The 23,580-nt window shown below is 49.2% G+C and overlaps 7 protein-coding genes across 7 annotated transcripts; 3 read left to right on the plus strand and 4 right to left on the minus strand.

Annotated features, from left to right (window-relative positions):
* Positions 1–2,532: 2,532 nt before the first annotated feature.
* MRS44_013510 (uncharacterized protein) lies at positions 2,533–3,525 on the plus strand (the record flags this gene model as incomplete). Its single annotated transcript, XM_065616980.1, has 1 exon — positions 2,533–3,525. One exon carries the CDS (start codon positions 2,533–2,535, stop codon positions 3,523–3,525), a length of 993 nt encoding a protein of 330 aa, XP_065473052.1.
* A 1,867-nt stretch (positions 3,526–5,392) lies between these two features.
* On the plus strand, positions 5,393–6,861 carry MRS44_013511 (uncharacterized protein; the record flags this gene model as incomplete). The annotated part of the gene is made up of 2 exons (XM_065616981.1): positions 5,393–5,447; positions 5,525–6,861. The coding sequence occupies 2 exons, from the start codon at positions 5,393–5,395 to the stop codon at positions 6,859–6,861; spliced, it is 1,392 nt and encodes a 463-aa protein (XP_065473053.1).
* Positions 6,862–8,072: 1,211 nt separating this feature from the next.
* MRS44_013512 (uncharacterized protein) lies at positions 8,073–8,666 on the minus strand (the record flags this gene model as incomplete). Its single annotated transcript, XM_065616982.1, has 1 exon — positions 8,073–8,666. One exon carries the CDS (start codon positions 8,664–8,666, stop codon positions 8,073–8,075), a length of 594 nt encoding a protein of 197 aa, XP_065473054.1.
* A 1,373-nt stretch (positions 8,667–10,039) lies between these two features.
* On the plus strand, positions 10,040–10,836 carry MRS44_013513 (uncharacterized protein; the record flags this gene model as incomplete). The annotated part of the gene is made up of 2 exons (XM_065616983.1): positions 10,040–10,584; positions 10,743–10,836. The coding sequence occupies 2 exons, from the start codon at positions 10,040–10,042 to the stop codon at positions 10,834–10,836; spliced, it is 639 nt and encodes a 212-aa protein (XP_065473055.1).
* A 1,891-nt stretch (positions 10,837–12,727) lies between these two features.
* MRS44_013514 (uncharacterized protein) lies at positions 12,728–13,396 on the minus strand (the record flags this gene model as incomplete). The annotated part of the gene is made up of 1 exon (XM_065616984.1): positions 12,728–13,396. One exon carries the CDS (start codon positions 13,394–13,396, stop codon positions 12,728–12,730), a length of 669 nt encoding a protein of 222 aa, XP_065473056.1.
* A 1,106-nt stretch (positions 13,397–14,502) lies between these two features.
* Positions 14,503–16,308, minus strand: MRS44_013515 (uncharacterized protein; the record flags this gene model as incomplete). The annotated part of the gene is made up of 5 exons (XM_065616985.1): positions 14,503–15,023; positions 15,328–15,495; positions 15,736–16,062; positions 16,118–16,177; positions 16,233–16,308. 5 exons carry the CDS (start codon positions 16,306–16,308, stop codon positions 14,503–14,505), a joined length of 1,152 nt encoding a protein of 383 aa, XP_065473057.1.
* Positions 16,309–17,991: 1,683 nt separating this feature from the next.
* Positions 17,992–18,435, minus strand: MRS44_013516 (uncharacterized protein; the record flags this gene model as incomplete). Its single annotated transcript, XM_065616986.1, has 1 exon — positions 17,992–18,435. The coding sequence occupies one exon, from the start codon at positions 18,433–18,435 to the stop codon at positions 17,992–17,994; it is 444 nt and encodes a 147-aa protein (XP_065473058.1).
* Between the last annotated feature and the right edge of the window lie 5,145 nt (positions 18,436–23,580).

Raw genomic sequence — 23,580 nt, forward strand, 5'->3', positions numbered from 1 at the left:
GCCCTATTCATCAGCCACAATGTGAACCCAACTTGTCTGTTCCCTCACTCCATCCACAATCTCTGATGTTGTCCCCGTCTCCTTCCAGGCTCTCCTTGTCTGCTGACATTCTCTCGGCACACACGCCTTCTTATGAACCTTCCAGTCCGCCTTTTGGTGGTCTTTGCCGCAATATGCCACTGCACGACATCTATCGCACCGCTTCACTCCCACAGTCGTGCCGCATACCTTGCACAGCTTGACCTCCAGGCAATCAGTGTGTCCCAAAACCTCACCAAGCATCTCCTCCTCTTGCCGCATTTCCTGCATCATTAATTGCATTTCCTGTCGCATCTGGATCTCACACTGCCCGCTTCCACACAAGGAGGTGACCCAAACTACAATGCGAGGTTTATCCCCGTGCAACATAGATATTGGACTCTGTAGGATGTCTGTCGCAAACCGCCCGCAGCATTCACAGAAAGCCCCCGAGGCACTGCGACATGCTGATTCATGCTCCTTCATAAGAGGCATCATGGCCTGCGCGAACCGTTCGTTGTATTCGGCATCTCGTCCGGCACGATTCGCCTCGATGACAAGACTTCGGGCGATGCTGTGGTTGTGTGTGAATTGCCTGGCGCCAAATTGGCAAATGAACTCGACTTGAACTGTGGAGGTTGCCATAATTTAGTTTCCGGAGCTTTAGATGCTCTGTGTAGCAACGTGTCGAACCGAGCGTGCTTGAACGGTTAAAAGTGGAATGATGAGCAGCAAGCAGCAGTGTGTTGATTGATTGATATCGAATGTGTCTTCTTTTGAAGGAATATTCCTGGTTGTTTTATGATAAAATTTTTGGAATATTTCATCATGCTTGTCTCACCATCCCCTCATTTTCTCCGCCCTTTCATACCATCTTTGCTTTTTATAGTATTATGACGTTGCAGGGCATAGCGTTTCAAACTGCGCCACCAGGATACCCTGGACTTCAAGTGTAAGCCACCAAAGACGGCCCCACGTAACCTTATGAATAACACTTGTGAAAATCTCCTTAGCAGACTCGGGCCATCAATGCTGTAAAGCACTATGAAAACCACCCTCTCCATCTTCGTTCCTCAAGGCTCTATGCGCAAGCCGCGACCGGCTTGCCTCTCCTGTGACAGATTGATGATTGCCATGGTCGAGGCGCCCAAAAGCAACCCTGATTGGTGGGTTGAACGGTCCGTGTTCGTCTATGAACCGAGTGAATTGGCTCTTGGGCAGTTGGGAGGCTTCGGTAATTATTGCATCTAACTTTAGTTGCCGGGGTCGTGCTCGCAGAGGACGTTAATGCTTAAAAATGGAGAAAGTAAGGTTTCGGCAGGATGAAGAGGAGACTTGGAGCGAACTTCTTTCACTCAATGCATAATACATGCGCCGAAGCAGAGAAAGGCAATGTCTAGGTTGTCGCCCCGTTTTATTTGGCGCCCCAGGGAGGACTGCATAGGTGCCACAGATGACGGTATCCAGCCCGTGCTAGATCCTCACAGATACTGTCTGTATCTTGTCAACCTCAGGTTCGCCCGGATGCCAGGAATTTGGGGAGAACGTTGGAAAAGACGCCACGGACTGACTATTGGCAGTTGCAGATGGTTCTCTACGTCGAGTTAACCATCGGGGGTAAGAAGGGGAAGGGCTGTCCCGTTTATGAGAGAGCTGTGGGGATGAAAGAGCCACGATGAACGTGGTGGATAGCTTGACTGAGAAACCATATTTCGGCACGGAAAATGAAGAAATCGCCAAATAAACTCCCGGGGCTACAAGACCAAAGGCTAGCTTACAACATACTATCTGGGAGATTGAAAACGTGATACTTGACTGAATGATGGTGATCTGGTGACACTTGACGGCTACGGCCGTGACACCGTCGAGGCAATTCAGAACCAATTCATCTGCATATCCCTCGTCTCCCTCAGGATCCACAACGGCATTCTCAGATCTTCAAATGAGACAAGATTTCTGCAGAAGCTGGACATGATCTTCTCCTTGAGATTCAAGGGTACGCGGAAATGACTCAGATGAAGAGATTGCGACGAAAGCTATTTGGGGCGCCTGTGGCTGGGGCGTAGCATTCCGGTTGAAACCAACCCGTGATTTTCCCTTTACCTGGATAAGAGGGCATCTTGATCCCAAAATCAAGACGGTCGCCTGCCAGAGTGCGATATCGCATAACGATAGCCTCTTGCGCTTATTTCCATGATACGAAAAATCTAAATATGTTACCTAGTTTAGTGCTATCATATCAATACCTCAAAACTTGCGTAGAAGGATCATCGTGAGACATGGCCATCGAGAGAAAACCAACCTTCCCCTGAGCCTCACCCTATGGTTTCCCCAAGAAAACATCCATACACGTTGTCTTGATAAGATATTACTAATGGCAAGGGTAAGTCGTCATGGGAACATATATATAGTTTATAGAGGCCCTTGGCTTCGAACTGGTGTCCCGTCTCATTTAACCACTTCCTTCATTATCGTTCTCTTCCTGGTCAGGCCTAACCAGTACATTACATGAACATGACGCTCCGACCGAATTCCTCTTCATTCCAAAAAATATGTTACACGTGCCCGCATATTCTCGACGAAATTCTATCGCAATTGTCGGCCTCCGAAGCCGCGTATGTTCTCGCTCTCGTTAACTTGCCCGAAAAAGAACATACAAATGCATCGAAAAAGTACATCAAGCCCATCAGAGACATCCCGGAGCATGAAAAATGGATCAACATGGTGGCCTCGAAGGGCCATGCCGTTTTCCTTGTTGGCTCTGATGTGCCACGTCTGATGCTGAGGCTTAGGAGCCCTTTACGCTACTGGAAGAGCTTCGGGGGCGAGAGCTTTGAAGACGAGAAACCTTTGCGCATTTGGCTGGCCGTTAGGGTTTCCCGTAAAATCCATCGGCAGAGACAACAACGGCTTGAGAGCTCTGGGTATGCCACGTACTCGGTGTTGAGGGATGGAACCACGACCTACGGTGCGGGGATCAAAAGGCTCCGCGAGACGGACATGGTTTTGACAGACAGCAATGTCATTCCGCCACCGGGCGGTACAAAAATCGATGAGCGGGGACTCTGGTCACCTCAGTGGAAGCGCAGCAGCCTAAATAGGAGCCACATCGAGATTGTCTGGGCGCACTTTCCTCAACTCTGTGGCGAAAAACACGACGTCACTCCCCGGGTCGATTTATGCCCTCTGCAAGATGATGCTAGACATCTAGGCGATGTTATGGGGGGACGGCACTGTTCAGTCGGTGGCAACAATGCTTGCAGCAAGGTCACGCCAGGAGGACAACCTGAGTTGTTCGGTTATAGGAAGGACAAAGTCCGAGCCACCATGCCCTACGTGTGCTTGAACACTGGAGAGCAATCCATGTCTAGGGCAATCGATGACGGAGAGCTGCAGCCGGACGAATACGCATTTATCATCCGTTTCCGATGCATGGATGACACTTCTAGTCCTCAAATCCGCTCCGAAATACAAGGAATTCCCTGGCCTTCTGAGCTGGCGAGTTGAGGCCGGGAATAGCTGGATGATCGATGCGGTGGATAATCACAGGAGGCCCTAGGGAAGTACCGGTGTTATAGAAACTTTGAATAGAAGAAGGTGATTGGAAGCTAGGTTAGAACTGTTAGAACTGTTAATCCTATATAGCTATATACTAAATCACACGTTCCATACGACAACGCCAAGTCGCCTTTGGGGTAATTGATTTGCTCAACGAGCCCACCGAATTGGTGCAGCACCTTTGTAGTGAGCAGATGCTTTTGTTCACATTCTGGTCGCAAGAATTTTCCATGATCTCGCCGGCGTTGAATTCATTTGACTTGGTTCGGTCATCATGTCAAGGACTACTGTCCTCTCAAGTATTTGCAGACTCAACACTTCGAGAAGAGCGTGCAGGGTTTTGACTGAATCTTCTTCCCCAACCCTCATTCATATCAATAGAGGCCAAAGGAAACAATTCATATTTCTTGGCGGTAAAGAATTATATGCAATGAACAGAAAAAAGCGAAACTTGAATTGCGAGAGAAGGCCAGGACTGGCCTATGTTACATGAGGTTGTCAACGATTGCGCACTCGTCAAGAGTTGATATATTGAAAAGGTGGTTGTATACCTTCCTACCTTCCCATTACCCCATCATCACACGCCACGATTTCGTCTGGAACAATGAACAACGAACTTTGAACGGCAAAAGAATCAACGCGAGAGTGGAATTGGGCTGGTAGGACGCTACGCCTTGGAGATGTTGGCATTATAGTAAGACCGCCTAAATCGAGCCGACCGTGTGTAGCTACAGTGCCTGCATACGAACAGAAATCAGGATGAGCAGGCGGTTTTTAAAGCCGGTCCGTTCCGCACTCTTCTGGCTTTTGAAGGCTCAAATCCTCTGGAGACGGTGCTCTTGACCGCTTGAAGCAGGTGGGTTTTGGTTTCCACCAATACCGAAATCGACATTGGCGGGCTACAGGTTCAGTCTCGATTGAACACAAGGCTGCATTGTCTGCTTCGGTTGTAGAAGAACTGGCAAAAGCAGGCCCGTACGTTCCAGGATCAATTCCTCCTCTCAGCGACGTAAAAGCAGTTTCATCTCCAGAACTAGAATGTCATTTAGACAATTAGTAAAGATGTAAAGCGTCCTATGACGGCAGGCGCTGGCTTGCTTACAGATATGTGGATGCACCGCAGGAGCGAAGTCCATTTTCGGCCGTATTAGAAGAAGTTTGTCCACTTTTCGGCAGACTTCATGCCATGTCCAAGGATATTGCTGTATTGCAGAGCAGGATACGGCGGCTGGGGCTTCTCTACGGTAGCACCTGAAAATAAGCATTCAGCGAGTCCAGATTGGGCGTTGATTACTGTCCCATCAAAACTGGAAAGTTGTTTCCAAGACGTCCAAGGCTGGTTTTTGTTAGGGTGCCAGCAAACATCACACCACGAAAGCATCTCAAGCGAGCTTTGGAGGTTTAAGGGTCAGAGTGTGCCGACGCAATGGCTCACATGGCCAGTCGCAACGATGGAGAGGACTCATAGTCAGTCCAACAGGACTCACTTCTAGATACCTTGCTCAAAAGGGTTCCCTGTATCAACTTAGAAGCTTAATAGGCAAAGAGACTAAAAAAAAAAAAATCATATTTCATACTCATCTATGTTAAAAATCCATTCTTGGATATTACAAGGCTGCGCCGGTTCGTAATGGCTGTCAGAGTTGAGATTCATTGTCTATTTTTCAATCAGCAGTGGTTCACTGCTGGTAATCGTCCGAGTACGGACGCCTCCCACTCCTCGGTAGCTGACAAGGACGGAAGCAAGAGAGGTATATTAAGGCAAGGCAGTCCCTCAGTGGCCAACATCTAAATCGCCATTTCATTTGCAATAGCCATGGCACCTGGCAAGGGAAAGGAAAAGAAGTCCAAGGCAGTACCCTCAGCTGAGAGTGCGAGAATAACAAGATCGAAGCAACTACAACAACAGCTTGAGAAAAAAAGGCCTCACTGGAACGCGCGTCTGCAGCCTATGATAAGGCAAGTCCGGAAAAACAACGCGAGATTGATGGCATGCGTAATGAGGTCACTACGTTCCGTGCGGTTGCCGAGTCGATGGTTGTAGACCCGCCTGACCAGGGACCAAACGAAAAAGGAGACACTCTCCAAGACAATGCGGCGGGTCTGGAAGGAACGAATGGAAATGACGGTGGCCTCTCCCCAATAATAGGGCCCCCATCCGGCAATGGCACATCATCTTTCCAGAATGATGATGGCTCAAAGGCACCCGGAAATCGAGGCGGCGACGGCGAAAATGAGCCCGGGCACGAGCCTGGGGCGGCAGATGAAGGAGGGCAACTACAAGAACCAGAGACAGGGCGCGGCGGGACGGGGCCTGATGTTATGGAGTCCATTGAGGCTGACGAACCGAATGGATCTTTGTTCCTCCAAGATGATGATGAAACGACAGAGTTTGAAGATCCGGAGTATGGCAAGCCGCTGTTGACTATCCCGACAACAAGTGGCGTGAGCGAAGAAGGTGTGAAGACAGTCGGATGGTTTGGTAAGCACCTTCGCAAGTACATCAACATGTATGGGAAAAAGAATTCAGCAACCTACCGCCTAGAGAACCGTGCATTCCCCCGTAGCTATGCGGAAAATCCACCAGAAGATGAGAACGTGGGAAGTGCGAAGAACAGATTTGGAGACACACTACCGGGTATCGGCAGGCTCCACTACCCCGATGCGGAAGCGCCCAGGATCTGGGGAGTTGCCTGGCGGGGCTTGAACTCAGGTGACTTGGAGGATGACTTGGAGCTGATCGACCCTGGATGTAACGAGTCTTTCACGCATACTGTCACTTACGTTCTCGTGGGATGGACAATGGATGGAAAGGAGGAGAAGAGGTGGGAAACGCGAACCGCTTATCGAAACATAATCGGAAGTAAGTCTTTGGCCGATATCCACATTTACAAGGCTGCGGTCGAGTCTCAACATAGGTACATCGAGGCCATGGAGGGCCGGCGCAGGGCGATCAGCAGGTCGCCTTCCGTTCCCCTTCTAGAAGGAGGCCTCAACATAGCGAGGGACAGGACCCGATCATCGGCAAGGCGCACGGGCAAGTCATCACGGAGCAAGCGGGGGCTGGCGCAAAGCAATAGAGGATCATCGCCAACTCAGTTCTTACCGTCACCCAGGTCCACCGTGTCTCCCCAGCGACAGATGCAGGGTGCGGGTAGTCTCGCTGAGCTCAAAGCGGAATTTCTCTCAGACTGGCCAGAACTGCGGAGTGCCGGAGACTTTTTAAAACTAGGTGCGGCCAAACAGCAACAATGTGCAGAGGCTTGGAGGACCTATAAGTCGTAGGCTTTGGCATAAGAGAGTAGGAAACAGGAAACGTGATAGCGCAGCTTCTGAAGCCTGTCTTGCCTTGGTTTTCGTCGTCGACGTTGTTCCGGGAGCTGTAGGCTCTTTTCTTTTCTTTTTTCTTTTTCTTTTTAAAAGTGAGGGAGTGATGATAAGGATCGCGATTCGATGGTTTCTCTTTTATTGTCCTGGAAAAAAAGCTAAGGGCTATTGTTATCTAGATGAGTGAAGGTTTTTGCGAATTTTTCTTTCGTTTCCATTTGTTAGGTCATAAAGTTAGGATAGGAAACTTACATCTACGTTGCTCTCATTGCTTATACCAGTCTCTGGTGCGGCTTTATTGCTAAGATCTAAATCGCCACCCTAGTACACAACGAGCCAGCTTAAAATTTGCAGACGAATTATGTAAAGTTTAGCTTCTCCCAGATCTATTGATGGCAATAAGAAGCACTGCGCGTCATGGATGCGCCGCACTCGTGATTAATATCTTGATTTAATATAAGTTTCAGGTGCGAGGTTAAACAGGATCATAACGCCACATACGATGTTCTATAGAGTCAAGTTCTAATGTTCTCATGTATTGCCTGGTGTGTTCTTTGATGTTGTGCCCGATGCCTCCTCTTGAAGACGTCATTGATACCTACAATGATGTGATATAGTCTTTTTCCATCTTTGTTATTATTCCCTGCCCCTCCAACGATAGTTTGGAGTACGCATATGGATAAAGGCGCTATCGCCAGACGATGTGATTATCATTAATGAGACCGAGTTGAGCAAACTCAGAGCCCCGTCTCTTTTCATCATTCATGTATAATATAGTACGCCAGTCCACGTTGGTTGGTTGCCCAAGGCCTGCGTCGAGAATATGCTCTTCCGCTGATAATTCTAATATATTGCTGCCGCTGGTCAATACACCATGTATTTGAAGAGATAAAAATATCTACATAGCTTGATAAGAACCACAATAAAATCCATGGGAAGCAAAGAAGATTAATATGTACGCAGAGTATGGGGGTTTTAGAAGATAGAACACTGAACATGCTCGTGAACATGAAATTAAGAGGACTCAGTGCGTCATTGTATATTCTTGAACAGAACTGAGCAAATGGATTCATCTATACAAACTGAAGCTAAAAAGCCGGCACTACGGAGTCATGTCGACTGGGTATTGGCTAACTAGGGATGTAACCCTCACCTCCTTCGAAGCCCGCTCACTCCTTATCAGACTCCACCTGGGTAATGAAGTTGTAGCCATCTTCTGGCCTGAATTGCCAGATATTTCTCTCACCGCTGATTTCGTAGATAATAAAGAGATAGCCACTTTTGAAAAACCAAGAGGTGACGTTTGCACTGTCATTTCCGTACGTAACTGCACATAAGCGGGTGTCCTTCTGGCGACGTAGTCTAGTAAAGTCGGCAAAGGGGGACTGTCCGTAGCCATCGACATAGTACGTGCTGATGTTCAGGACGATGCCCGACTGTTTCAGTATGATGTCCCGCCCCATTTCATTCAGCCAGTCATGAGTCTTTAGTTCCTTAAGTAACCTTTCTCTGAGTGGAGGATGGTCATTGTGGTCTGTATCGTCGTCCTTTAGCCGAGCTGATTCGACCACTAGGACCAGATAGACTTGGCTTGCGTTTGGGGTCTGGCTTTGGTCGTGGAGCTTATCAAAGTCGGAGCTCAGTAGATGGAGCCGGTAACCCAGCTTTGTCATTTCTTTGAGCCATGTCGAATTGTCTTTGAGAATCACTTTCCAGGCGGCGCTTTCACCAGAAGCCGACTGTTTAGTGGTAGAATCTGACATTTCGAGAGGCGGTGTAGGAAGTGAATTTGGTTGGCTGATACCCGGAGATGGTGTAGGTGAGGTCGAACCTTTATATTAGTAGAAGATGTAGGCCTATGAGCTATTTTGTCTTTGTAAAGCTCGGACTGCTCTTTTAAAAGGACATTTCCGGACAGGCACAGAATGAAAAGAAAGAGAGAGAGAGAGAGAGAGAGAGAGAGAGAGAGAAGGCCATTTGGAGCCGCGCCGAGGCGAGTTATACTGCCCCAAGCCTTCGAGCGTAACGGCGGGTTTGAGATCGATCGTGTGTTAGGTGAGAATGGATGCCCGAGAATGGCTAATCACGCTCCAATTACATCCATCTATTTTCCACCCAAAGATGTAGGGCTAAGCAAATTTGAGTCTCAATCGCACCTTGCCCAGAGAAAGCTGATCTCACGACGATAGCCTCTTACCCCGCCAGGTCCGGCATATTTCTTTAAGCGGCGAAACAACCACACAGGCCATGGTGTGATTTTGTCCACTATTGTTGCCCCACACGAATCATTAATTTGTCCATCGCCATTTATCAAATTTCTTAAACGTAGATATGAACGCCGAGCCGATGACCTACGGGAGTTGGCGGATGAGTTGCACAGTTTTCTCCCAGAGTAAATCTTTTTTATAGATGCTGTAAACACCATCTCGCGATACGAATTGCGACTGGGCGCGGAATACTCTTTCCCGTGTTCACCTCCTTCGACGTCGTTAGCAGACGCCGAAGTATCTCGTCCGTCGTAGAAAATGCCGGTTTATTGGAACAAAGGCCGCAATTGGACGGCAAGTCTGACTGGAATACATTCATTTGTGGACCTTCGGAGCCTATATCAATCCTCCCTAGGTAGCTGTACGTGAACTCACAGGGCGCTGATTGAAAAGAACGCCTGCTCATAGGCCTAGGCTTGGGTAAGATGAAGGCTTTTCTTCTCCCCTTTTTGTTTTCTTACGTACATGCGTTCAATGAGGCGTGCGCTTTTACATATGGGCAGTGGGTACCTGAGCCAGGCCAATGCTTTGCGTTGGTAATGAGGGAGCTGGATATCAATCGACAACAAATTGAGGACCTCAATCCATCTGTAGACCTTGACGATATCTTTCCTTCAATACCCTATAATGTGCCTTACAAGGTGCCTAGGTACTCGGGCGTGTGGATTAGTGGTTGCCCGCCGATGCTGCAGCTTTCGGGCGGCGCCGGCTACCCTGACAGCCTCGTGTGTGGTCATAGACAGAGCATGACAAGTCAACCTCCCTCGTCCGCCACAAAAACAAAGGCGACACCTTCGTCCAGCTTTTCGACCGACGGCGGGTCGACTACAACTGATGCTACGAGCATTTTAGTGTCTAGGAGGCCCGTAATGTTGCCATCGTCCCTAAGCGCTGCAAAGTCTCGACATAAGGGGAATAAGGACCTCCCATCAGACACACCGTCGAGCCGAGAAGTACCCACGTCATCCACTACGCCTCCAGTCAGAGAAGCAAGCACGTCTCTAGGCGTTCCTTTAGGAAATACTATTCGACCATCTATAACGTCCTCCAGCGAAGAGATGAGCAGTACCTTGAGACCAATGCCGGCAGTAGGAACCGCAGCAGCGTCAATAGACCTTTCGAGTATGGGCAGCAGTGACCCTTGCGCTACACTAGCCTCCACGCGAACTACCACATCGTCAGCCACACAACCGGCAAAGGATTACTCACGAAACTCGCCTTCTTCAAGATTGGGTACGACACAAGAAACTGCCCCATTATCCAAGGACACTCCGGCTACAGGAACTAGGACGCCATCTGAGGAACCAGCAACCTTGCCCCCAGATACGCACTCAAGCGGGAGAACAAGCGCGGCCACCAAGACCAAGACAGAGCCAACCCAGGCATTCGAGGCTTCAGCAAGTCAAGTCACCTCGTCGGTCACTGAATTGAGCACAGCGCCAGTAAATGATAATGACTGGCAGTCGTTGATAGAGTTAATGAAGACTGTACTGACCGAGAATTCAAGCACGCCGCCGGCCACACGATCATCCTGGGAGAATAGGAAGACCTCGGATGCACAATTCACTACAGTCTCAACCGACAGAAGGAGTTCCGAAACGGCCACGATTACTGTATCATCTGCGATGGAGACAAAAAGATCGTCGGTCACGATACACCAAAGTGAGCACAATGATGAGACTGCTACAACAACCAGCTCTGATAAATCACCAATCGCCAAAACCGCCTCATCAACTACGGTATCATCTTCCCCCCATTCAAAGGGTCAGAAAACTACGCTGCATAGAACGAAATCGGCTCCGCCTAAGAAGGCGACGGCGACAACAGCAGACCTGAGTCAGACGAGCTTACCTCCACCAGTGTGTGGAGATGAGGCAGAACTTCCAGGGCATGGAGATATCAAGAAATCGAGGGTTGAGACAACCGCGGGCAAATGGTGCGCTGACGGGCGGTATCAAACATTGATTGGTCCGAAAGATAAGTGCTCCCTTGGCGTAGAATGGCTCGGTGAAGTAGGCCACGAGTATTCTATCTGTTGGGCAGAGGGATGTGTAGGTGAGGTACAATATCGAGAAAGTCCACTTGGAAAGGATGGTCCATCGTGCAAGGATATCATGCTTAAAAACTGGAGTTTGTGTAGGTCTGGGAGTCATACAACTTTTCCTCAACGCTAATATATTCACAGGCACCGGTAATGGAGGAGTTGGTGGCGTGACGCAGGTTGGCTGCTTACTTTACAAATTTCGAGGTGGAGTAGGGAAACTCCAAGGGTATAAACGGGTACGTCGGCAGTAACATCTGGAGAATTGCTACACTGTCTCGTGAGGTATGGTATGGGATCATCCTCAATTGATTAGATTAGTCACTGGATTTCAACTTCTTGGCTTTATGCCCTGCTCGAGTTCCTTAGTCGGTCGACCACTATAGTCGAGCATGACCATGTCCGGGTTAGCGTTTGGTTCCAAGGGCCGAATATCCTTCACTACTGCTTCACATCGCAATGTAGATGATGTTATTCCGGGCCATCATGGAAGGTACCCTGAGCCTTAGAGGTCATACATCGCCATTGATTGAGCGTGTTTCCGCCTCCAGTTATGGACCCACCGTGATGTTTGGATCCAGCCTTGGGGTTCCCAGGGAGTCGCTTCAAGACCTGAGAAGCTTCGGCGCATTGTGTGCCATCTATTGGTGTTCTTATTATTGTTGTCAGCAATGACGACAAAAAGCCATCAGCCACAACAGCCAAAAACACAGTTATTAAAACATGACAGTACCAAAACCCAATACCGTATATTGGTGTTCTTGTCATCACTTATCTCTCCGAAAGTGGCCGCCACTTAGCAAGAGACACAATTATCGAATACATGACGATGGTCTCTTACCCATATCTACGTTCAGTTTTCCCCTGATCGTCTTGCCAATCACGCTGCTTTTCAGCTTTGGATTTTAATGTTGCTATGGATTGATAAATATGCTTGTTTGGAGACGCCATTGGTGCCAACAATCCCTTGTCAAGCACCCCACGTCCAATTGTGTAGCGAAGAGAACATGTTCTCCTTCAGGGGAGTCGTAAAGCGACGTGCCTAGCGGCTGTAGTTGGAGTTAACGAAGTCTCGAGCTACATGGCCAATGAGAATCTTTGATGGTAAGTATATTTCTCACTGCTGTACAGCAATTCAATATATCATTGTACCTAGTTTGAACATCTCTTTTTGCCGCATCGTTGTGGGTAAAGGTCAGGAGACTCTTCCAAAACAAGCAGAAGCCACCGAGTTATCCGTCCGCCCTCATATCGCCTAGCTTATCATCAAACGGCCATTTTCAGCGCCAAGGAGGTCTAGAACCTAGAAAGCTTAGGCTTCTGTGCAGAGAACGAGGTGGCATAGTGTCTTGAAAAGGGAAGACTATAAACGCATGACTGGATTCCGCCCTAACTGATTTCACTTCATTCTATTTAGTTACATATGTTAAACGCCCGCTTCTCCTTTTCCATACCATACCAAAGAGGAGCAAACTCGGAAGAAGTCCAAGACCTTCCATGTTATAAGCACAACATCTTATGCAGGTATCCTTTTACCTGTGCCATATTGAATATTCTCAACCTTATAGTCAAGAGGTGTCACGATGCCAAGAGGACTAGGGCAGGATGGCTGGTTGCTGATGGCTAGATCTAGGCGGCATTCCTCATCTAAGCCAAATTTGCACAACTGGTCATTGATATTATACAGTGCGTAGTTCTGGGCGACCCAGCTGGCGGGCTGGCTAATGCAAGACGCGACATAGTTCATGCTATTGGAAGCAGAAAGGGGAAGCTTGCCATCGTGAAGCAGATGCCGGCATTCCGAGGCATGCACAACATCGTAGTTCATGTCAATGCCTCCACCAGCATGGGGCTCCTCAACGGCAGATTTACCGAAGGCAAGGTAGTTCCAGGCATCGTAGGATATGTCATAGGCCCCCCCGGAAGTGTCGATGCGGAGAAGATGAACTGAGCGGTCCTCGTTGTAGACCCTGACACAAATTTCATCACAGCCAACAGAGCCCGGCCAATACGCGACACGGTTGTTATCTATTTTGCAACCAAGGACACCAATGGAGCTGGAGTACTGTTCGTGAGGTGTGATATTGGCGATGCTGCGAGGGTGGCCAGCGACCACACAGCCTGCGAAAGCCAAAATAGTGATGGCGTTGGCGGTCAACGATGACCCGGGTCGTTGAAGCAGCATGCCTTTTCTAATCGGAACAAAATGTATCAGATTCATGGCAGAGCTACGTATAAATGTGGTCTAGATATTAGGAAAGGCTAGTTTTCATTCAGCTTCTTCACTACTTATATATCGAAGCGAGACTTGCAAAAGCTTGTGTTCCAGGGCGTCCACCATGGTTCGTATGATCTTTCTTTTTTGGCCCAGGTTTAGGCCAAAAGTACAATACAAAGGGGGGAAGGGGCCGAAACGGGAGGTTGCTCCTCTATCTTGTTGATCTGTTTTATACCTACCGGCACGACCGAGATTCATTGCGGAAGACCCCGTCGGGAAATGGTCCCATCTCGGCTGGTCGACAACCCTTGGCTCTTGGTTTCATAACACTAGCAAGGAATACAAGCAAAGGTAGCTACGATATCGACGCTGTATATAGCCCCCTAAGGCATGGGAGACGATGTTGAATCTCGCATTTGAAACAGTGTATCTACGGATGTTAACCAATGTATTGAAAGATAAAATTCACTAACAATTTGTCCTTGATGGTGCTTGCTTAGATATGAGCAGAAACAAACGATGGTTTTCAGACGCGTCATTCATCAATAGCTGACACTACCGCCTTCCAATGATAACCGCTGGGATAGAATAATTGAAATATCTCATGAAGATGTAGATAAAGTCTAAGATATTGCATTCTTTGTGGTCTGAGTTTAGCATTTCTGCCCCCGTCTCCATTCCGTGCCCGCTAGAGCGACACACATATGCGGCCTACATCATTCTTTCTTGCCTCTTAGGCTTGTCCGCCTATCCACGAAAGGAGCTACCGCGCCTCCAGTCATTCTCCTTGTTGGACCCGAGCAAACCACAAATAAACCATAAAATACGGTACTAAACAAAATTGTGGTCTGAGTTTAGCATTCTGCCCCCGTCTCCATTCCGTGCCCGCTAGAGCGACACACATGTGCGGCCTACATCATTCTTTCTTGCCTCTTAGAGTACAAGTTCCCACTTCTATGCCATCCCGCGCCGAAGTTCAGCAACTATAAGGCTAAGGTGAAGTGCCATCGGTAGCCCGCGTAAGAAGTGTACCCGTCTGGAATGCTTGATTCGCCGGAAACTTGTAGATCAATTTAGAGCTTCGGTTGGGCACCTCGAGCATGACCACTCGGGCCCTTGAATGCCTGCATCTTGTCGACAAAAACGGCCCATGATTTGTTGGACATGATAGGTGCAGTAGTGTAGGCATCCGCTTCAGAATTTTGCAGCGACTGCAACATGTCGGCGAACACATCATCGTATGCCTCGACTGCGGCGTCCTCGAACGCTTGGAGCGTATGGCCGTCGCACGAAAATTGCCTGAAGTCCGTACCGACACACATGTGTTCGTATAGACGGAGAACTTTTGGACAGGCCCCCAATTCCGTCGCTGCCTCGTAAGCCATGCGGTGGCCGATTGCCTCAGCTATAGGGCGACAGCAAGGAAGGATATGCTGGTTGAATGCCTGGCCTCTGTGTCCGCCATATCCACCAATATCCTTGAGCTTAGACATGGCAGCTTCCATCATTCGCTGTTCACGGCGAGCCAAAACTGCCGTCGGATCCCGCGGCGCCGGGAGGCTGTATTTCCCTCCAAGAAGTTCTGAGACCAACCCTAGCAAAACAGTTAGTTTCAGTCACTGAGGTGGGTGAATTCAAAGAGACACACGTATACACAGGACCAAAGTGTCCCCTTCAGCAATGGCGTTGCCCTGAAACGTCAATGCCAACTCGCTTATCTGGTTGTACGCGAAAAGGCCCTGCCAGCCACATCGCTCCGTAAGTTCGTTCAAAATACGGGAGCCTCGGACAACGGTTGATTTGAAAATGGTCGCAAGGGCATGCCGCACGGGCGGGCTATGGGTAGCATTCATGAATGCCTTTATGGTCCAACGGGCATACAACTCCAAGTATCTTACCCTGCACCCATCCCTCGATGATTGGGCGCTGCTGGGTGCTGAAGCTCATGATCGGTAGGCATGTATGCCCGTCAGGAGCGGTAATCGTTCGTCGTTGGCTGTAAGTACCAGCAATGTGCGTACCAACCTTGATGGCAGAAACACCCATGATGGAGAGCGACAATGTCCCTATAGAAACCCGCCAGATCTGGCGGAGAAAATCGGCACGCTCATCTTTCGGCTTGGAAATAGGAGCCGAGGAGAGCGTTTGGGGGTAGGCGAACATGCTCGAAAGTTGTAATTGAGTGATCGAGGGGTTTGGTTCCGGGCCTCGTAGGCAAGATCCGTGCAGTGATCCCTGGTCTCATGGCCTCGGAGTCGCTCAAAGCGGACGAGGAAAGGTTTCACCCCGTGGCAATTCCCACTCACCATCAGGCGAGCAAACACGATTGCGACTCTTGGCATTCCACAATAGGGAGTAGTCGGAGGCATCGCCTTTGCCGCTCCGGCGTTGGGGGTGTGGAGGTCGAAGGAGCCATCGGCTTGCAGCGTCGCCCTGGTCTCCAGGTCTGCGTGCGTCCAAGCCGTGGCCAACTTCTGTGAGCATGAATTGGCCGCAGAGGTCGAAATTCAATAGCTTCTCAAGAAGGTCAGCAAGGTCGGGACGGTCTCTGATGAAGGGACTAAGTGTCCCGATGCAGAGGTTGACGTGGATGGTGGCGATGATGAATGCCGTCATGTCTCGGGCGGCAATGACTTGATAACGTTAGCACGCTGTTTCGTATTTCCAGACAGGCAATTTCAAGCTCACGATCAAAATGAAAGTTCCAAAACTTTTGGCTCAGGTGTTGGATATCGCCAAGTGACAAGGCTTTGGATGGATTTCATCAGTCAACATGATCCATTTTCATAGTTTCGCTGCTCACCAGCATGGCGGCACATTGATTGTGCTCTTTCATAATGCAGGGCGATAGCTTTCTGCGATGCTGGCTCTTGCGACATCTTTGTCGATGCTGCCAGACATCTTGCTCGAGTATCGCTCGCGAATGAGACATGACAAGGCGACGTATAACCGCGTGGCGTCGAAGGATCCCTGTGGATAAGACACGGCCAGAACGCGAGTGTGAGTTGAATGAATACTAGAAGAGTCAAAGACTATGAAGAAATGCTCAAGAGATTTTCCGTTTTCCAGGCTAACGAGGTTATCGCGACTTATCAACACCTTAGCTCCTGTCTCTGGTGAGGAGTTCTGAAAGTAGACGTTCACTGAGACTACCACGTCTGTTCGCATGTGAAGCCAGAGTTAGCCCTGAATGCACTTTCTTGGACACTTCCAAATTAGATCCAGCGTCTCGTTTCGTGCTACGACATGGCTTACGCTGAAGGGTCGTTTTTGAACTCTGCATAGAAAGGCAAAACTAAAACATTCTGTCTCCTTTTTTTTCTATTTACGCAAATAAGTTTGAGGACCCGAGGAGCTTGATAATCTGCAAAGTCATCCAAGATTCCGTGGAGATAGATCCAAAAACTGCCATTGAGACCCCATGAGACGAGTGCTTGGTATGGTAGCAAACTACGGAACGAAAGAGAAAGCAGACTGATTTAGCTCTTTGGGCTATCCGTCGTATATTTAGAGATCCACAACAGGATTTGATTCCTTTTAGGACCCAGCGCAGAGAATTATAAATCAGGAGTACTCTCGATCCAACTATGCGCTATCCACTTCTTTCGGCACCAGAAGTCCTATCATGTGTGAAATTCAGGTCATCAAAACATCCTGCACCACTTGCAATGAAATAATGGAGAGAGAGTCTCGCAAAACATGGTGCAAGAAAACTCTTAGAAATAGGCACTCTGGACGTCGCGGCTGGGGTCTCTATCGGAGGTGTACCACAACAAAACTCCCCCTAAAAACTATCCACCGAACCTGTGATGATTGCTCAGTCTGACATGCGGCGACTTTCAACAACCAAGACGTGACTGGAGGGGACTTGCAACCGGTATGAATTTGACCAGGTGAAACGAATTTTACAAGCATAGAGGGGCACAGTCGTATGCTGGCTCGTATGCTGGCACTGAATTGGACAATATAGTTTGGTGTAGTTAGATGGAGAAATGTTCTTATTGAATTAATTATTGTCCTTGATTATGTTGTCACCAATAAGAGATCCCTCAAAGCATTCTACCACTGACTGATCTCTGCCCACGGCCTTGGGCTGTCAATGCAGGACTTTCAAGCTTTAATCATCTCACCATAGTAAAGGGGGGACTCTCAATTCTTCCAATGTATGTTATATTCAAGTCGGTACACATCGCGTAGAGAGGCGGCAGTGTCAAGGCCAGTCACCACTTCTCTGAATCAAAAACAAAAATTCCTCGCGTCTATCATCGTTGCCGTTAACTAACCAAGTCTGCCAATGCTCACCCGCCCCTTATACGGCCAGCAGACAGTTCCGCCATCAATCTTCTACGGTCATGTCTCCGAGGTAGACGTAACCAAAGTGAAATATATCCAACTTTGGCCGTTAGGGGGATATAACAAATGACGCCTTGTTGTAGCTTCAAAGCCGTTCAGGTCCTGGGCCTGGAACTACGCAGATCGTTTGGCTCGTGTTCGCCTAGGGCGAACGGTGTTGCCATCACCATTAGCACCTGGTTCAACGAGACCACCAGGCTCACTCATCGTTATCCATGCCCAGATGGCCATGACGATGAGTCCAGCAGGACGGAGAGCTCCACTCCAACCGATGTGGCAATCCAGGTGGGATACTTGTCTGTGTACCACAAGATGACGCCGGCCGAGAATTCGATAATGACGAGATCGAGCATAGCCAATGGAGTCCAGGCGAGGATTTTCCCCATACGGCTTGGTTGTTTGCAGCCTTCGAATGTAAATTGGAGCATCGTAGCAGAGGCAACAGCTGTGACAGAGGTTATCGTGGCGCTGATAAGCAACCTACACGCTATCTGCGAGCGCACCCCCATGTCTTCAGCCTGGAGCACGCCAAAGACCATGGCTGTCAGGGACATGACTCCCAACGTAGCGGCAAACGTATTGAAGTCGTCGTAATATTGCAGCAGCCTACGGAAGACAATGGTCGATGATGTATCGGCTAGCGAGGAGAACATGGTTAGTTCTAGGTGTAGAAGGTGTGACTTTTAACCTACGCTGAGTCATATTTGGTTTTGAGGCAAGTCGACGGCCACCGGTTGGATTGTAAGGCAAGGTATTGACCAGAGAAGTACGTGATGCTGAAGACAGTCGTGGTGTTAGATTATTGAGGCGCGGTCGGTGGGTAGGTCGGAACATGTACAAGTTATAACTGAGCGCGCGGGCGTTTCAATGATTCCTTTGATCTCAGAAGTTGCTTCCGTTTCTTGCCGTTCCGCCCCAACTGTAACTTCTGGCGTGAGTGGTCGATTATCACTGCATGTTAGGTCTACACCTTGTAACTCCTGAGTCGGATTGATAGCGTTGACATCTACTTCAGCAAAATCGTCGGGTCGGATTGTGTTTATGTTGAGAGGTTCAATTTGGCTGCCCTCAACAGTCAAATTCCCCCCGGCCAAGAACTGGATGTTTTTGCGCACATGTAGTGTGGGATTCTAAGCTGGAGGAAGGTAAAAATAGGATGGAAAGCATCTTAATGTAATATTAGGCATGCCGATACGCAGCAGTCGGACAACGTAGGTTCCGCACTATGGCGCTCCAAGACGAAAATGTATAATAATGTCTCTCTGCCGCGAGCTTGCTTAGTTCTCTTGCTACTCGAGTCCGAGGCCTTTCTGCTCCGCTGACACTAATGTGTTTCTGTGTCTTGTGAACTATGAATGCTCCCTCGTATACCCTGCGTGGCAACGATCAAGAGAGTGAAGAACATGATACATCGGACAGTTATCCTTATAGCCCAGGTCTGTATACGTCAGTTGTACGGGCCACTACCACACGCCCCACGCCAGAGGCTTGCACACATTCCTGGCTAATCAGGGTCGGCTATCTAATCGAATGGATTTGTCCTTCCTGCAAAAACGTAGAACCTGCTCTCTTTTTCGAGTGCCACTATTGTGCACTCAAAAGGTGTAGGGTTTGTGCCAAAGCTCAACACGTTCCTAGCTCCGGCGCCTGAGCGTCGGGTTTCATACACATCGGGAGAAGCAAAGCTTTGATTGAGCGGACGAGCGGACTGCTCGCAATCATACCTTCTGAGATCGGCCCGAGTACCGGGTACCGAGGCGCAATGGCAGTGGTAATCATAGCAAGGGTGGGGGATGAGGTTTTCGTACGGCATCCTTGATGACGCGATCATCGGTGACGCCCCAGAGCCTAGGTGTTGCATAATCGCATTAATCGCTTGATACGGAGTACATGGTTGGTATTCATTAGCCTCGCTAGCCCTTAAACCATTCACACCGATTCACCCTGTGGTAACCCTTTATGAAACTCACCACCCTAATGCAGAGATATCCACATATTATGCATATGAAACACAGAGTCTCGCTTGTGCTGCTATCTTGGAAATACAGTGAGGTCCTCCGTGCTTCTACAATCCTGCTGCACCTCCTCCGCCAGTGATGCCACCTGGTTGATGACTTGGAGGCATTTGTACAGCGTTGACTCGCCCTGGCTAGCTTTTTCAGCCTCTTGCCTGAATCGCTGAGCGAGATATTCGTGCTCTGCACTCAAAGTCTCTAGTTCCTTCTGCAAGCATTCTCTTCTGGCTGTCTCCGCCTTCAGACTTTCTTGGATCATGTACAGCTGGCATGTAGTATGCACGCACAGCTCCTCACGCGCCATTGCCTCGGATTCCGCGGAGAGGACACTAGAGGCTGGCGGATAGGTCGATGGGCGATATATGCCGAGGCTCGAATGGTCGGCGCCAATAGCGGCCTTCGCAAAGGTGACTGCATGGAAGCTCTGCCCGACCTCCCGGCAAAGTTCTTTGTGCGCCGTCAAGCCGTGGTCGCTCAAGTTTTTCGAAAAGAGATGAGCGACCTCTGCCGTATAAACCCAGGTGTATACATCGCTCTGTTTGGTTACGAGCCGAACTTTCGAGGGTTCGATCGTGATGCCTGTTCGCGTTTCTTCAATAGAGTCAGCATTTAGCACACTTGTTCCAATCGAATCCGTCTTACTTATATGGGCGGCAAGTTCTTCCCTACACTTTTACGAGACACCGCCGTTCTCATGGAGTGTTAGCACACTTGTTCCAACGAACTCGTTTCTCGCTCATGGAGTGTTACAACGAAGTTGTCCATTCTCGCAAGCTTGAGTCCCTTTGATGGATTGGCTTTGTTTTTAGCCCACCGATGCCGGGTATTGCTGGGTAATTGAAGGGAGACACGGCTGAACGGGTAGGTCTTCGTGCCTGTGCTGTTTCATATTGCACAGCCGTAAATATACTGACATGCGTCGTGTGGTCCACATATTTGACTCCGAATGGTAGGCGAGTATTGGCTTTGCGACTGTTGATCAGAAGGCCAAATACTACTTCAAGCATGTTTCTTTCGGCAAGGCCTAATAAGTTTTAATTTTTTTTCCCTTCTTTCCCCGTTAGAGTAATCAAGCCTAGCCATCCAAACGAGAATGCAGTACGCGTATCCTAGGTACAGGATTCGTCTCCTGGAAGCAATATGGGATCCTCGGACTCTTCCTCTAAGTCCTCAACTCCTGTGCCTGGTCTGTGCAGCGAGAGTAATCTTTCGATAGTTTGATTTTGCACGTCCTGCACGCCCCGCATGTAGTGGATTGTCTCCTTCAGCTCGCCTAATTCCTGGCTCACCTTGGCCATTGTATCCAAAAGGCTCTTATGCGCAGTCTCTATGTGACTTTTTGTCAACCTTTTATCATCGAGGCTGTCATGGACGCACGTCTTTGACTGGCTTGCAACATCGGCTGATTCACCTGAATCGTTTCCGGTGAAATCCTCGCGTGTGACGTTCGTCCTTAGTGTCTGACGTTGTTTGTGGTGCGGAGAATGAGAATAACACATGGCTGGTGATTCTGGAGCCAACGGTGCCCCCTTAGTTCGGAGATGAATGAAGTACAGAGGTGGTGGATTGGCTAACTGGGCATGCCGATTTATAAGTGTGGTTATATGCCTAGCCTTGCGAACATCAGTGTTGCTGCAGCGCTATTCAAGCCGAGGCCCAAATTGGCCACGGGCTGGTGTTCAATCATTGTTCACCTGAAAGCCGGACTGGTGGATTCACGTCGAAAGATGATCAGACACGTGAAAGGCAGGTGTAGTAGTATTATAGCTATCTCGTAATATTCCGAATTCCCTTCCGCCGCGGAGAGGTGAAGTGCGAACACGGCTGGCTTGAGCGGCAAGAGCTGGTAAACCATCCCAAATAATACCAATCCTGGAATGCGAAAGTAATCGAGGTAGCCTCAAGGGCAGGATTGCCTTCTCTGTGTGCAGACACAGAGATGGCGAGGCTGATTGAAAGAAACCTGCATGCCGTCTTTGCGTTTCGTGATCATGAAAACACCACAAAACGCTCGTAGAAACGAAGCAGCTGGATCTATTAGCGAAAGAGGGCATTTGGCAGGTGGCGAGGAAATGAACCTTTTGAGGGCATTTTGTATGCAACATCTGAGCTTTATGCCTTGTCTTCTCGCCTCCCTTCCACGTAGCGTAAACGACCAAGTCCCCGTTGCCTGCATCCTCGCAGCCATCAATGGTCTGGATGTGATCTTCCCAAGAGCCGACAGGGGGCCTCCACTTTAGCTTTTTAGAAACAGGAAGAGAAAGACCGAGTCTTCGAGAGGATGCTCTGGGAACATGGCCACCAGCACCCTCGTGGCGTTTGGTGCGGACCGCCGTTCTCGACTCCTTCATACCACTGGGCTTTCCAGCGAGCCGATCAAAGTAATCTCGAATCATTTCTTCGCCTGAGATTCTGCCACAACCCAGAGAATCTTAGGAAAATGCCATGAGACTTGAGGGATTGTATCACTAACCTGAGGTTCTCTAAAGGCTCCCATGTCCAGTCTTTCTCGGCTTCATAACCTTGCCACTTGACTCGGAACTTTGTGTTTCCCTGCGAAAGGACGATGTTAAACTAGAGATAAGCGGCTTGGTTCTTTCTGACATGATACCCATTACGCTTCAGGCTCTCTCGGTGGCGGGAGAGAACTGGAAGACGCCAACATTGTAATGGAAGGGGACTTGCCGGGGGCGGGGCGTTATTACATTTTCGTCCATAACATGCTCCTGGATTGAGTCCACTATGAATCTAAACGTCGTTATTATCCACTACGCACCAGTCTTGTTGCATCAGAGCTTACATGTCACTCTCGGACTTGAGTTTTCGTTTTTCTCTGCGTTGTTTGGCCATGCCGTCAGTGACCATTGGTGTTTTGCAAACCGCAACCTTTGCTCCGTCCACTCAGATATCGTCGCCTACTAGGTCAAGTTGGCCTAGCTATAGTCCGTCCTAGTCGTGCGGCCAACAAAGGGGAAAGTGGGGAAGCTCCGAGGTTTAGACCCATGTTAAACCTACGTAGTGAGCTGAGAGGCAGGATTACGGAGGGAGTAAAAGGGTTTGGTCGCATGTGGTGATGACGTTGGCCGCGCATGTCCGACTTTGACGGCGAACCCTATGATACATGCCGTTGCACCTCCATGAAAGACGATCTTTGGTAGAACTTTTTGAGTTGTGAAGAGATTGTTTGGGCAAGCAGCAGCGAATAATTCAAGCCGCTGATGTCACCGGTCCACCCGCGTTATGATCGGTCGGAAATAGGCTATTTGGCTAAGGGCAGAGACAGAGAAAGGTCGATGGTGAATCTGAGCCGTAACATGGTGTGCGTCTATCATTCGTCTCAATCAGACGCAATTGGATTGTGGCCTCTATGTTACATACGACGTTTGGTTCGATGGCGTTTAGTGCGTTGAGCACAGTAAAGCCGTTAATGGCTTTGGTGCCTACCTAGATTGAGACTGGGGGATTCGAGCGACGGCCCGACCGACATGATGCAAGCACAGAAAGAGACCGTGATGGAATCTCGGTTCGACCGGGACTGAGATCCACATCGTGCCCACTCTGAGGCCCACGGCCGAGAGAGCAGCTGGGAAGGCATTCAGGCACACGGACAGTCAGCAACCGGACGAAATAAGAAGGGACAGCAAAGGCGTGCGAGTTGGTGAAGCGGACAGAAAACCAGACAAGAGACATAGTGGGGCCCAGCCATACCACCCACACCATGCACCTAACGACATCTAAGTACTGGCGTTGCTCAGCAAGCAACGCTCTACGAGAGCAGTGAAT

This window comes from Fusarium solani (assembly GCF_023522795.1).
Source record: "Fusarium solani strain SB1 chromosome Unknown bctg00000009, whole genome shotgun sequence".
Lineage (NCBI taxonomy): Eukaryota > Fungi > Ascomycota > Sordariomycetes > Hypocreales > Nectriaceae > Fusarium > Fusarium solani.